The sequence below is a fragment of the Chiloscyllium punctatum genome, chromosome 33 (assembly GCF_047496795.1).
Source record: "Chiloscyllium punctatum isolate Juve2018m chromosome 33, sChiPun1.3, whole genome shotgun sequence".
NCBI classification, from domain to species: domain Eukaryota; kingdom Metazoa; phylum Chordata; class Chondrichthyes; order Orectolobiformes; family Hemiscylliidae; genus Chiloscyllium; species Chiloscyllium punctatum.
The window spans coordinates 4,993,687-5,007,011 of NC_092771.1; the positions used below are offsets into that span (position 1 = coordinate 4,993,687).

Consider the following 13,325-nt stretch of genomic DNA (forward strand, 5'->3'; position numbering starts at 1 on the left):
CTGTACAAATTTCCCCCGAGTCCAAGCATCTAGCGCTAAGGGAGTCCCAGTCAATGCAGAGGAAGTTAAAATCACCCACCACAACAACCCCGTTGCTTTTGCATTTTTCCACAATCTGTCCGCATATTTGTTCTGTATCTCTTGTTGGCTGTTGGGAGGCCTGTAATACAACCCCCTCGAAGTGATTACACCCTTTTTATTCCTGAGTGGTACCCATATAGGCCTTACTGTGTGAGCCCTGCAAGGTGTACTCCCTCAGTACAGCTGAGATATTCTCCCTAATCAGTATTGCAAGACCCCGGCTCTTTTATATCCCTTTCTATCTCAGCTGAAACATCTAAATCTTGGAATGTTAAGCTGCCAGTCTTGTCCCTCTCTTAACTACTTTCTGTAATAGCTACCACTGTTAGATTCTTTTCCCAAGGTTCCAAACACGAGATGCAATTCGTATACACCAACTTCTGCAAACAGTTCCAAGTTTATTTAAGCTTGTACAAGCTAGGTGATCCGCTTTGACCCCCCCTCGCAGATGTCTGAGGTCGAGCCAAAGTGAGGCACTGAACAAAGAAAACACATCCCTTTTATACAGGTCAGTTGGCAATGCCTACAGATGCTCCCTCCCCCCCCCCAATAGTCAGATGCCACTCAAGACAATTCCCAGTCACTCCCTCACAGTCACATGTTACCACAGGTGCCAGTGATAGGATGAAATCATCCTCAGAGATAATGTAAATAAATGCAAATGCCCTAATCCTGGGGAATCATTATGCAGATGATTTCCTGACTCAGTGATTCCCCAAGACAATACAGGTGTGACATACCTAGCTTTAGGGGATGGCTAGAAAGCATTTGAGTGAAAGAGATTGAATGGTAATTTAATTTGATAATAGTAGAGGGTGTAGGAGCAAATGACTGTCTAATTGGACTGGAGATCATTTGCATTCTTGCCTGACTGTTGTCCCTACCCACTTCCAGAATGTTCACTCAGTGTAGTTTAATCCTTTAATATTGCATGAATGTCCAGAGAGATAATACTGCAAGTTAATCTTTTAACATTACACCACATTAAAGTTATATGTACCAGTCTAAGCACTAAGTTCATCTGTCTTACCAGTCATACTCCTTACATGAAAATAACTATACCTCAGATCTCTATTCTTACTGTGTTCAGTAACCTCTCCCCTTCTGTCCTTCCTCTTAGAGTCCTGGCCTTAGTCTCTTGCTCCTCCTCGATAATTTCACTTACTCACCTTGTACTCTGGTTCCTACCCCTCTATATAAACAAACAATTTGAACCTGAGGTGGAAGTCAAGAGAGAAGAGCTACTGACTAAGATGCCAATGTAAACCTCAAAGAATGTTGCTGAGTTGCAATTTTTTTTTCCCTTGGAGGACATTAACATTAAAACACGGTAACTTGTGTTCGAATAATTGAATTTGTGCATTTTACCTACTCCACTGTACATTGTCTTTAAAGTACAGTCATGCTCAAATTCAAAACTGTCTCTGGTTCTGTTACTATTTAAGAACTTTAATCTTTATACCAATTTTTCAATTATGGAATCGTGGTAATCATGAACAGCAGCCAGCTTACTCTGTACCAGTGATGTGAAGCATTTCTCCAGAGCTGTACTCCCTCCTTTGCTGTTGTGAAGTGACTTCACACATGTTACTTGTACAGAATGATCCAAGTGTTGGTGGTGTTGTGAATTCTCTTAGGCCAATGATTGGGAATTTGATGTGAGATGGGGGAGTTCAGGTACCAGATGATTGAGCTGTCTTTGACTCAATGACCTTTCCCTCTTATGTCAGCAGAACTCTGTGGAGAGGCCAGTGGCCCCTCTGCTGGGTCTTCCTGTGGACGCAACCCCATTTTGGCGGGTCACAGAACATGATGGCATTTTCACAGGACCACCATATCACACTGGGAGGTTAGGGGTATCAAACCAACAAAACTGGGCCCTCCTTCGGTGGACAAAGTGCTGCAGGGGTAGGTCACAGCTTTAATTGGTCAGGCCGATGGCTGAAGTAGTCTTCTGATCATCTTTCCTACTGCCAGCAAAATGACACAGGAGCAGTAGTATGGGCTGTCCCCTCCCCTCACTTCCCAGTCCATTTCCAAACCTCCCAGAGAATTCCATCTTGCATTTCTGTTCTGTACTTGTGAACTATAGAATGGACAAGTTGTGAGGAAGGTGCAGTATTTGTCAGAAAGCAGATTTCATTAAAAAAATGGAACTTGTTTTGAAAAAAACACTATTGTCCTGAAACGTGAACTCTGCTTTTCTCTCTCTGTGCATAGATGCTGCCAGATGTGCTGAGTATTTCCAGCATTTTCTGTGTTTATTCCAGTTTTTTTAATCGCTGTTTTCGCCATCAATCCCTGACTGCTTTGAACCGTGCAAGTGGGATTGATCCTGGGCTAATCATGTGTTGCTTGGTCTTTTCCCCTCAATGTACACTCTGTTATTTAGATATGTGAAGATTTATTCACTTATAGCTTGTGTACAATAACCTCTGCTCTTCTGTCCTTTCCCTTAGCCTCCTGGCCTTAGTCTGTAACTCCTCTGCAGCATCTTTGTAAGGAAGGACTGTCTTTTAACTCCTGCAGCTATTGGGAAAGCTTATTGCAGACAATTAAAAAACAAATTGAACTGTATGTGATTCCTCTCCTGGTTGTTGATGCAGGATGTAGATGTTGGGAGTCTTTCCTACACCATGAATGGGTTGAAGAAATTCACTGAATACAGTTTCCGGGTAGTGGCTTACAACAAGCATGGACCAGGAGTCTCCACTGAGGATGTGGTAGCAACAACCTATTCTGATGGTGAGTGCTGATGGCTGGTCTGTGTCGTAGAATCATGTTTTCACCTTGCTGTTGTATGTGTGATAAGTTGGGTATGTGTTTTTTTAACTCACTCTGTGACAAGCTGGCCTTGTGTGTTTCAGTTCCCAGTGCACCCCCTCAGAATGTCACGTTGGAAGTTCGCAATTCCAAGGTGAGTGCCTTTTAACAAGAGGGACAGGTGACGTCACTCGTAAACTTGCCTCGCTAGTTTTAAAGAAATCCCTCCTTGTTTTAGGCAATTTTTCTCTCACTCATACTCTCCACCACCACTCATGCAGACTGACATTCGCACACACCCCTACTCACTCACTCATGTCCACACACACCCCCCTCATTCACTCTCTCATCCGCGCACACCCCCACTCTCGCTCAACCGCGCTCTCGCTCACCTGTGCTCATACTCTCTCTCATGCTGTCTCACCCACATGCGCTCACGCTCTCCCATGTTCACACACACTTGTGATTTCTTCCGTGCTTTTGCTCGCCCTCATGCTGTCACTCTCTCACGCTCACACTTGCACATGCTCTCTCATGCTCTGTTGCTCTCTCATTTTCTCATGTTCGCACTCTCTCATGCTGTCTGATGCTCACGCTCTCTCATGTTTATACTCACGCTTTCTCTCTCGCTTTCCCATGCTCACGTTAGCTCTCTGTCGTGCTTTCTATCTAATATTCTATCTCCCTTGCTCTCTCATGCTCCCTCACGCTCTCATGCTCTCTCTTTCTCTCTCTTGCTCTGTCTCTCTCATGCTCTGTCACGCGCGTGCGCTCGCTCTCTCTCTCATGCTCACTCATGCTCTCTCACTCTCTCTCGCTCCCTCGCTCACTCTCTCTAATGCTTTCTTTCTGATGCTCTCTCTGTCTCTGATGCGTTCTCTCTCTGATGCGCTCGCTCTCTGATGTGCTCTGATGCTCGCTCTCTGATGCCCCCTCGCTCTTGGATGCCCCCCTCCCTATTGCGCCTTCGCTCTCTGACTCTCCCTCGCTCTCTCTCTAATGCTGTCTCCCTCTAATACTTTCTTACTCTCTCTCTCTCTCTGAGGCTCTCTCGCTCTCTTGCTCTTGCTCTCACTCTCGCTCTCACGCTGATGCATTTTCATGCTGACACTATCTCTCCCTCTCTTTCTCATAAGTGCTTCTCCCCCCCAACAAAGAAATAGCTTCTCTGTCTGTCCTTGCAATTCCATGAACTTTCTGAAGGACCTTGATTAGATCACCCCTTAAATATCTGTAACTGAGGGAACACAGGTCTAGTGTAACCTGTCTGCATAAGTTTGGCTGCTGAGTGCGAGTGTTGAGTTTGATAGCTGAAGTGAGATTGTTCTAATTAATATCTGTCGTCTTTGTTACTTTTCTCCAGAGCATTGTGGTGCACTGGCAGCCACCGCCTCCAGGGACCCACAATGGTGTGATCACTGGTTACAATATTCGATACAAAAAAGGTGGTCGGCGTGGTGAGACTGACACCACAGGAGGGAGCCAGCTTTCTCAGATAATAGATGGTGAGTCTGTCCTGTACTTAACCTGCTTTCCTGAGATTACCTTTCAGAGGTGTAAGGCAGTACTCCAGCGTTATGCTTTTTATGTGGGTAGGCAGGTGAACATTTCCAGTCACTGAGTGGGTTCATCTCGAGAATGCTACAGTATTGACTCATGTGAACCAGGAAGGATTTTGCAAACTCACCCATTCCCAAAAAAAGCCAAGCAGCCAGCTTTAGCGAAAGATAGGCAGCTGCCTTTTACCCTCGCTTGGGCAATATGACCTTATCACAGAAAATGAAGGTAAAATGCAATAGGTCTGGCAACATTTGTAGAGAGTGAAACAGAATTAATGTTCGGGTCCAGGGTGGAATTGAGGTGCTGGGAAGTGGTTGAGTGATTTTACCTGCTGCAGCCATTCTGTTATGAGCTCTTTCTCAGGGTTCAATATCATTTGGGTTTAAATTCAGCTTGGTCCTCTCAGTTTGATGTGGTTCAGTCTGTGGGGCAGTGCTAGTGAGGCAAATATTAAAGTTGTGAGACTGACAGTGGCAGATCTCATGACTTCCCAACTCTAGGTCTTTGCAGAAAAACAATGTTTAACATGTTAAATCTCATTGCTTGAGGTTTAGCTTGATTTCTTGAATTGCTGAGCTCTTATCGCCCTCTACTGTCTGTGTCTAGGATTGTTGGGGAGGTTGTGTGTCAGTCACTGTGACACAGCGTTAAGGGAACTTGAATATATTTAGTTTTACCTCTTGTGTTGCAGGATTGGAACGAAACACTGAGTACAGCTTCCGAGTCTCTGCCACTACAGTGAATGGCACAGGGCCAGCATCTGACTGGGTGTCTGCGGAAACATTTGAAAGTGACCTGGATGGTAAGGATCAAATTATAACTGAAGTAAAATTAGCTAGAGAAACTCAGCGGGTCTGGCAGCTTCTTGGGAGAGAAAGCAGTGTTCATGTTTGAGGTCCAGTGACTCTTCAGAACAGTAGCTACCATATGTTTTCAGATTAAAACTTTGTTTCTAGTTTAGTCTTAAAATACATGCATCTTAAATAAAGTAATTCTTAAGTAGGTAGTAACATCACATATTTATTGTACAAATCAGAAAGCTAGACTTATGTAAAGGATATTGGGAGTAGGAATTGCATGTCTCTGTTTCTCGCAGCACCTGGATCAAAACACTCCCAAAGCAGTTACGGCACAAGGTTAGAAGCAGAGTAAAGCTCCTGCTACATTGTCCTCATCAAACACTCCCAGAACAAGGGCAACACAAGGTTAGATATAGCATTTATGTTGTAGAAAAAGTGGCACTCTTTGAAATGTATTTCTTATTGCCAACTTTGTTGAACTGCACCACTCGTATCTCTCTAAATGGCTCCAGGACAGCTTTTATTCTGATATTCTTGTAGTGTGTTTAAGACCAAGATCAACAGATTTTGAGATTTCATGGTGTCAGAATGTGGGATTGGTGCAGAGAGGTAGCTTTAGGGTGGAGGATTGACCCTGTTTGGGTTGGGAGGCGGAGTGGACTCAAGGGAGCAAACAGTCTACTCCTCTTCCCGAAAATTACAACAATTATTTTGGACAGAGTCAATCGGGAACTACCTTTCTGATTGTTGGACTGAGAACCAGAGAGCACAGCTTTAAGATAGTTTACAAAAGAAGCAATGGCACTTTGAGGAAAATTCTTCACACATCGAGTGGTTACAATCTGGAATGCACTGCCTGAGAATGTGGTAGAGGCAGGTTCAATCAAGGCTTTTAAGAGGCAGTTATACTGCAGTTTGAAAAGGAAAAATGTGTAGGGTTATCAGGTGAAGAGCAGAGAGTCACACAATATAAATTGCTGCCAGGGTGAGCTAGTACAGATATGAAGCATTGAATTACCTCTTTCTGTGCTGTAACCATTCTGTGACACTGTAAGAAAGAGCATTTATGTAGAGATTTTCATGACTACCAGATGTCTCAACATTCTTGAAATGTAATCCCTTACAATATACAAACAATATACGAACAGACAAAATGGTTGGAGGAGTAGCCACTCGGCCCTTCCACCATTCAATCAGATTGTGGCTGATATCTTTGTACTGTGAATTACACATTCCAATCTACCCTAATAACCTTAGATTCCTGTTGGGCAAGGGAGTCCACCTACCATTTCTTTAAAAACAGTCAATGACTCAACCCCCACCAGCACCTTCTGTGGCAGAGTTCCAAAGTTGTATATAACCCTCTGAGAGAAAAGTAATCACATCATCACTGTCCTAAAAGGGCCCACCCTCATTTTAAAACAGTGCACCTAATTTTTGACTCACTGACAGGAGGAAGCATCCTTTCCTTTCTGTTCATTTCCTCTCGTCATTAAGGATGGCACTCACTATTTGTCCAAGTCAGGTGCTGTATCTGCACACTAACTTTTTGTGACACTTGTGCGAGAACAATTAAATTCCTGTGCATCTCAGAATTCTGCAATTGTCATTTGTGTAAGTAATACACTACTTTTCTTCATTCTTCCTGCCGAGCTTTATTTGGGGTCTTGGTTTAAAGTTTTATCTGAGAGGTTGCACTTTCATCATTGTATCTCTCCATTGAAATGTCAGCTTGATTTTTTTAAAAACTCATGACCTCTCGTGAGACTTGAATCAAGACACCTGTGAATTGGACAGTGCTACCCCCTAACCCACAGCTAACAGGAATGTCGCTGGTTAGGCCATTGTTACCTAGACCCACGTCCCATTGGTCCCTGGTCAGAATGAGAGTGTTGTACGCTCTGATTTCATAGACTGAGCAGGTCAACAATGCTCCTTACCTTTCTGCTCTCTCATATTTGTAAACATTCAGTATTAATCAGAGAGATGTTTTTCTTGCTGTCCTCAACATTTGTCTTGCATTCTGTGTCTTGCTGTAAGAGAATGTATTTGTTTCTTTTTTCCTGTCTTTCTCAGTCCTTGTATTTGTCTGTCTGTCTGTCTGTCTATCTCTATCTCCAGTGCTTGCAGTTTCTATTTGTCTCACATATACTTAAATCACTTAATGGTTAGTTCTCAACTGACCGATTACAGTGCAGTATTGATTTAGTTGTTTTGTACTTTACAGAATCCCGGGTCCCAGACAAACCCAGCTCTCTACACGTTCGACCTTTGATTAATAACATTGTTGTGAGCTGGACTCCACCTGAAAACCAGAACATTGTTGTACGAGGTTACACCATTGGCTACGGCATTGGCAGTCCTCATGCAGAAACTATTCGTGTTGACTATAAGCAACGTTATTATACCATTGGGAATCTGGGTGAGTGAGAGGACACTATGACCAGAACAATCAGGGTAATTCCTGGGGCATTGTGTGTGGGGTTGTCCTGTTCAAGCAAAGGATTCTCACTGGGAAGTTACAGAATGACTGCAGAACATGTTCAAGTCTGTTTAATCCATCTCAAATTGTTTGGTAATAGTGCTGTTTTTTATGTTTAATGTTGAATTCAAATCCATATTCTTGATCTAGATCACTGTATAAAAGCCAAAATAAATTAGGAGGTGCATTTTCTTGAGCATATGTTGAGCAGCAGGTGGTGGTAAGTACAAAGTGGACAATGACCTTGTATCACCTGTTGTGAGGACTCTTCACGGTGCTTTGTGGTCACTATTGGGGCAGCATGGTGGCTCAGTGGTTAGCACTGCTGCCTCACAGCGCCATGGACCCAGGTTCGATTTTACCCTCAGGTGACTGTCTGTGTGGAGTTTGCACATTCTCCCCACGTCTGCGTGGGTTTCCTCCCACAGTCCAAAGATGTGCAGGTCAGGAGAACTGGCCAGGCTAAATTGCCCATAGTGTTCAGGGATGTGTAGATTTGGGCTATTTGTTAGGGGTAAAGTAGGATATTCGGGTAGGGGAGTGGGTCTGGGTGAGTTATCCTTCGGAGGGTCGGTATGGACTTGTGGGGCCGAAGGGCCTATTTCCACATTGTAGGGAAACTAATCTGTTTACTCTGTGGGAGAAGCTGCTGGTGAGGGCAGGTTGTCAGGTCATGTGTTGGGTTGGTTGAATGTTGGGAAGGGGGGTGAAGGTGATCAGATTGTGGAGGCAAATGGTGTCAGGGTGATGCCAACATTGAAAACTGTGCTGCTGATTGAGCAAAGTTAGAATGGAGGATGTAGAGGCTGGGATGTCAGGGTGCATGGAGCTGCAGAGTGTCAGTGAGTCCATGTATGGATTTGTAGGCTGCAGTAAGAATTCTGAAAGCATTACACTGGAACAGCTAGTGAAGGATGGTCCAGGCAGAGTCTTCCCAAACATAGAAACAGAGCTAGGAGTAGGAGGAGGCAATTCAGCCCTTCGAGTCTGCTGTCATTCAACCTGACCATGGCTGATTGTCCAACTCAATAGCCTAATCCTACTTTCTCCCATAACCTTTGACCCCATTCGCCCAAGTGCTATATCTAACCACCTCTTGAATACATTGAATTTTCTCAGTACAAACAAGATGCAGTGCAATGGAATATGTAGATAGTGAATTGGAGTTTATGTAAGGAGAAACCATAGCTCCATGATGATAAGATTGTGCTCAAAGACATTGGTGGTGATTAAACAGTGATTGTAGCCACTCACTTTTGTCTAGCAGTTAAAATATAGATAATTCAATCCAGATAAGGAATAACCTGCTTTTGATTTATCTATTCAATGCAGACTGTCATTGGTGTCCATGGGTAATTTTTACAGAGTGAATGTTCTTCATGTGTGAGGCTGCTGTATGATGAAATCCACCACACTCATGCTGATATGTCCTCACCTTCACTTTCAAGGAGGAGTTATTGAGTGATGACCAGGAACAGGAGTTTTAAAACTTGTTATCTGCAACCCATCCTGATTGATAACTTTCACATTGAGATTAGTTGACATAGCATTAACTAGATTTGAATCATAGGAAGAGTTTGTGTCAGATTTAATATCACACAGAGTGTAGAGAGAGTTGATTGTCATAGATTTTTCTTTATTCCTATTGTGGATGTGGGCATTGCTGGAAAAGCCAGCATTTGTTGCCCATCCCTAACGACTCAAGGAGGTGATGGTGAGCTGTTCCTTTGAAACTTGGGGTAGAGGAACACCAGCAATGTTGTTCGGAAGGGAGTTTAACCCAGTAACAAGGAGTGGTGATATGGTTCCAAATGGATGAGGATAATTGAGGTAAACGGTCGTGTGGTGATAATATCAATGGGCCAGAAACCCAAACTAATGCTCTTGGACATGTGTTTAAATCCCACCTGTTGGGATTTGAATTGAATTAACAAAATCTGGAAGTGAAGACTATTCTCAGTCATCGTGATCATGACAAGTATTATGGATTGTTGTAAAAATCCATCTGGTTCCCTAATGTCCTTTAGGAAGGGAAATCTGCAGTCCTTAACTAACCTGACCTGTTAGTCCAGAGCCACAGCAATACGGTATCTCCTAACTGCCCTCTGAAATGGCCCAACAAGCAGTTCTGGGTAATTATGGACAGCCTTGCCAGAGATACCAATGAGAGAATATTTTTAAGACAAAGGTCTGTGAGCTCATAATTATTCTGTTCTCTTGTTCTAGAGCCCAACTCTCACTATGTGATCGCACTTAAAGCATATAACAGGAATGGAGAAGGGATTCCCCTGTATGAGAGCACAGCCACCAGGCCTCTAACTGGTAAGAAGAAAAGATGACTAATTTTTGCTTTTTTTCTGTGACTTCCAGAGATTCTGCTTTTGCTTAGGCTGCCTCCATCTTTACAAATAATGATCTAATCCTCATCTAACTACCTGGTCCTAGGTGGAAAAAATGATTTTGACAGAATTTCCCAGTGACTACCGTTAGCTATTGGTCAAAAGGTATCCCTCCTTCCAAGGAGAGAAGGCTGAGTTCCAGTATTGCTGTTTGAATATGCCCTTCCTGTAGGGAACCTTCTCCACTGAAAAGTTGACTTGAGAATTGCTCTTTGAGTTTTGTCACTTGGGGATTTCTTCATGATCCATGATGAAGGAGAATCCCAGTTTTCACTGGCTGTTAGGATGTTAATCGCTGCTGTTTCAAGGTTCATGAACAGTTGAGGAATGTGTTACTTCAATGAGCAATAGATTTGATGCTATTAACATAGAACTGTACAGCACAGCAATGGGCCCTTTGGCCCACATTGTGGTGCTGAACAAGATACCAAATTAAACTAATCCCTTCTGCCCGCCCTTCATCCATATCCCTCCATTCCTTGCATATTCATGTGCTGATCCAAAAGTCTTTTAAATGCCCCTATCATATCTGCCTCCATCATAACCCCGACAGCACGTTTCAGACTCCTACCACACTCTGTGTAAAAAACATGCCCCTCACATCTCCTTTGAGCTTTCCCCCTCACCTTAAACATATGCTCCCTAGTACTAGACATTTCAACTCAGGGAAAAAGATTCTGACTGTCAACTCTATCTATGCATCTCATAATTTTATAGACTTCTGTTAAGTTTCCCCTAAGTCTCCACTGCTCCAGAGAAAATAACCCAAGTTCTTCTAGCCTCTCCTTATGGTTCATACCCTCTAATCCAGGCAGCATCCTAGTAAACCTCTTCTGCACCCTCTCCAAAGCCTCCACATCTTTCCTGTGATGTGGCGACCAGAATTGAACGCACTACTTAACCAATGTCTTATAAAGCTGTAACATGATATCCTGACTCATGCACCTTAATCTTCTTGAGGAGCCTACCATGAGGGACTTTGTCGAACGCCTTACTAAAATCCATGTATACAACATCCAATGTTCTACCCTCATTGATCGCTTATGTCATTTCATCGAAAAATTCAATCAAGTTAGTAAGACAGGATCTGCCCCGCACAAAGCCACGCTGACTGTCACTAATTAGGCCACACTTTTCCAAATGCACATAAATCCTATTCCTAAGAGTTCTCTCCAATAGCTTCCCAACTACCAATGCGAGACTCATTGGTCCATATTTTCCTGGATTATCTCTATTTCCTTACTTGAATAAAGGAACAACATTAGCTACTCGCCAGTTCTCCAGGACATCTCCAGGAATTAAGTGTCATGAGTCCTGCTACCAAGTCCAGAGTTTATTACCTCTACCATAATTTGAACAAACATTTCTGATTTATAAAAACTATTGGGTTTTGACTTCAAAGTTAATATTTGTGTCCATTAGTGACTCATTTAATATCTCCTCCCATCTGGAAAAATGGCAGGAGTCCAGAAGGGAAGAAGTGGGAAGGACACAGTGGGAGAATGGAAAAATTGGAGAAAGCTAGAAACTAGGAGCAGGAGTAGGCTATTCAGCCCTTCGAGTTTGCTCCACCAGGGACACCACTCTCTGGCTGAAGAAATTTCTCCTCATCTGAGCCCTTAATGTTTCCCAACATCCTTAGACTGTGACCTCTTGTTCTGGAACTCTTCGGGAACATTCTTCCTGCATCTATCCTGTCTGGTCCTGAAAGGCAAGCCGAGTCACTGAAGAACGGACACCATTGTAGCTCAGACAATCCATTCTGAGCAGGAACAAAGCTCCCCCTTTCATTCAGCGTCACATGTTGGGGAATGTCCACGGGAACCTACTACCTTCTCATGCTCAGTGTGTAACTGCTTGCTGTCAATCGAATGACCTGTTTATGTGTGGGACTTGTCACGTGGCTATTAAATTAAGGCAGGGCTTTCTTGCGAGTTTCACAAATTAATTCATTTTAAATAGTTAACACCTGGACTACTTGCTCTAATCTTGGTTTCTTTGTCTCTTTCTCCTCCATTTCATGCCTTCCTGCTGTTTGGATCTTGTGGAATCAATATCTGTGGCTGCTTTCCCTTTTCCTTACATGATTCATTATTTACCTTTTTTTACGGACATTACTCTTATTTAATTTATCCCTTAGATCCTTTTGACCCTTCCGAAGTTTATATATTTGATCTTTTCAATAATCCATACACTCCAGTACCAGACCCTAGTCCCATGCTGCCTCCGGTCGGAGTTCAAGCTACTGTCCTTACCCACGACACCATCCGGGTCACCTGGGCCGATAGCTCGCTACCCAAGAACCAAAAGATCATCGATGCCCGATTCTACACAGTACGTTGGAAAACCAACTACCCTGCCAACACCAAATACAAGGTGAGCACACTGTCTGCCAGTCTGGGTACACATTCACTCTGCCCCTTTGCAAGCCTGCCTGGGACTCTGCGATAATTACAGCATCACAGATGTGTTCCTGCATGTCAACACCATACTCTCACTTGTTATAAGGTATAGTAGGGAGGCAGGGACCTGTAGTTCATTCCCTGGGACGTGAGGATGTTAATTCCCTGTGGTTTATGGGAAGGGAGCTAGTTTCCTGTATTATAGAGAGAAGATTAATTCCCTGTTTTCTTTGGACATGGGTTAATTCTCCATATTATTTAGGATCAATTCCCTGTATTATTTGGGGTTAATTCTCCATATCAGTGAATGATGGATGACTTTAACTCTGTGCATCTTTATCTGATACTGGTAGTATATAAATCTGATTCTGTTTTAGACTGCAGACACCACCACGCTGAGTTATATCGTCTCGGGATTGAAACCACACACATTATATGAGTTTTCTGTGAAGGTAACAAAGGGTCGGAGGTCAAGTACTTGGAGCATGACAGCACATGGAACTACCTTTGAAACAGGTATGGCTCTGGTTCGAAGGTTAAAAATGGAATGAATTAATCAATGAAATTCCTAATTCTCTGTTACTTTCCTGATCTGGGCTGTGGAGCTGTTTGTAAATATGCTATCATGGTTCAGGATGAAAAGTGCTGGTAGGTCCAAGCTAAGTGCTGCATCTGGGCTGAGTCACAAAAACTCAAATCACAGTGTGAATTGCCTAGGGTTCCTGCCCTGACTGGTATCCAGTCACCCCCTGCTGAATGACTGTACATCGAACATCCTGCAGACACATCACCAGACAGATGCAGTAACACCCTTGAGGGTGCACTATTATATTACAAT

At 43.3% G+C, this 13,325-nt stretch overlaps 1 protein-coding gene across 10 annotated transcripts in view; it reads left to right on the forward strand.

Annotated features, from left to right (window-relative positions):
• Positions 1-13,325, forward strand: part of LOC140458359 (neogenin-like) — a 206,711-nt gene that overhangs the window by 165,860 nt on the left and 27,526 nt on the right. For 8 of the 10 annotated variants that reach the window (XM_072552774.1, XM_072552782.1, XM_072552776.1 and 5 more), the window contains 8 exons: positions 2,688-2,826; positions 2,949-2,998; positions 4,208-4,349; positions 5,096-5,206; positions 7,432-7,626; positions 9,913-10,008; positions 12,226-12,461; positions 12,865-13,003. In XM_072552774.1, the coding sequence (XP_072408875.1) occupies positions 2,688-2,826; positions 2,949-2,998; positions 4,208-4,349; positions 5,096-5,206; positions 7,432-7,626; positions 9,913-10,008; positions 12,226-12,461; positions 12,865-13,003 (1,108 nt within the window). The remainder of the gene's footprint in view (positions 1-2,687; positions 2,827-2,948; positions 2,999-4,207; positions 4,350-5,095; positions 5,207-7,431; positions 7,627-9,912; positions 10,009-12,225; positions 12,462-12,864; positions 13,004-13,325) is intronic. The other 2 variants (XM_072552777.1, XM_072552779.1) reach the window with 1 other exon arrangement.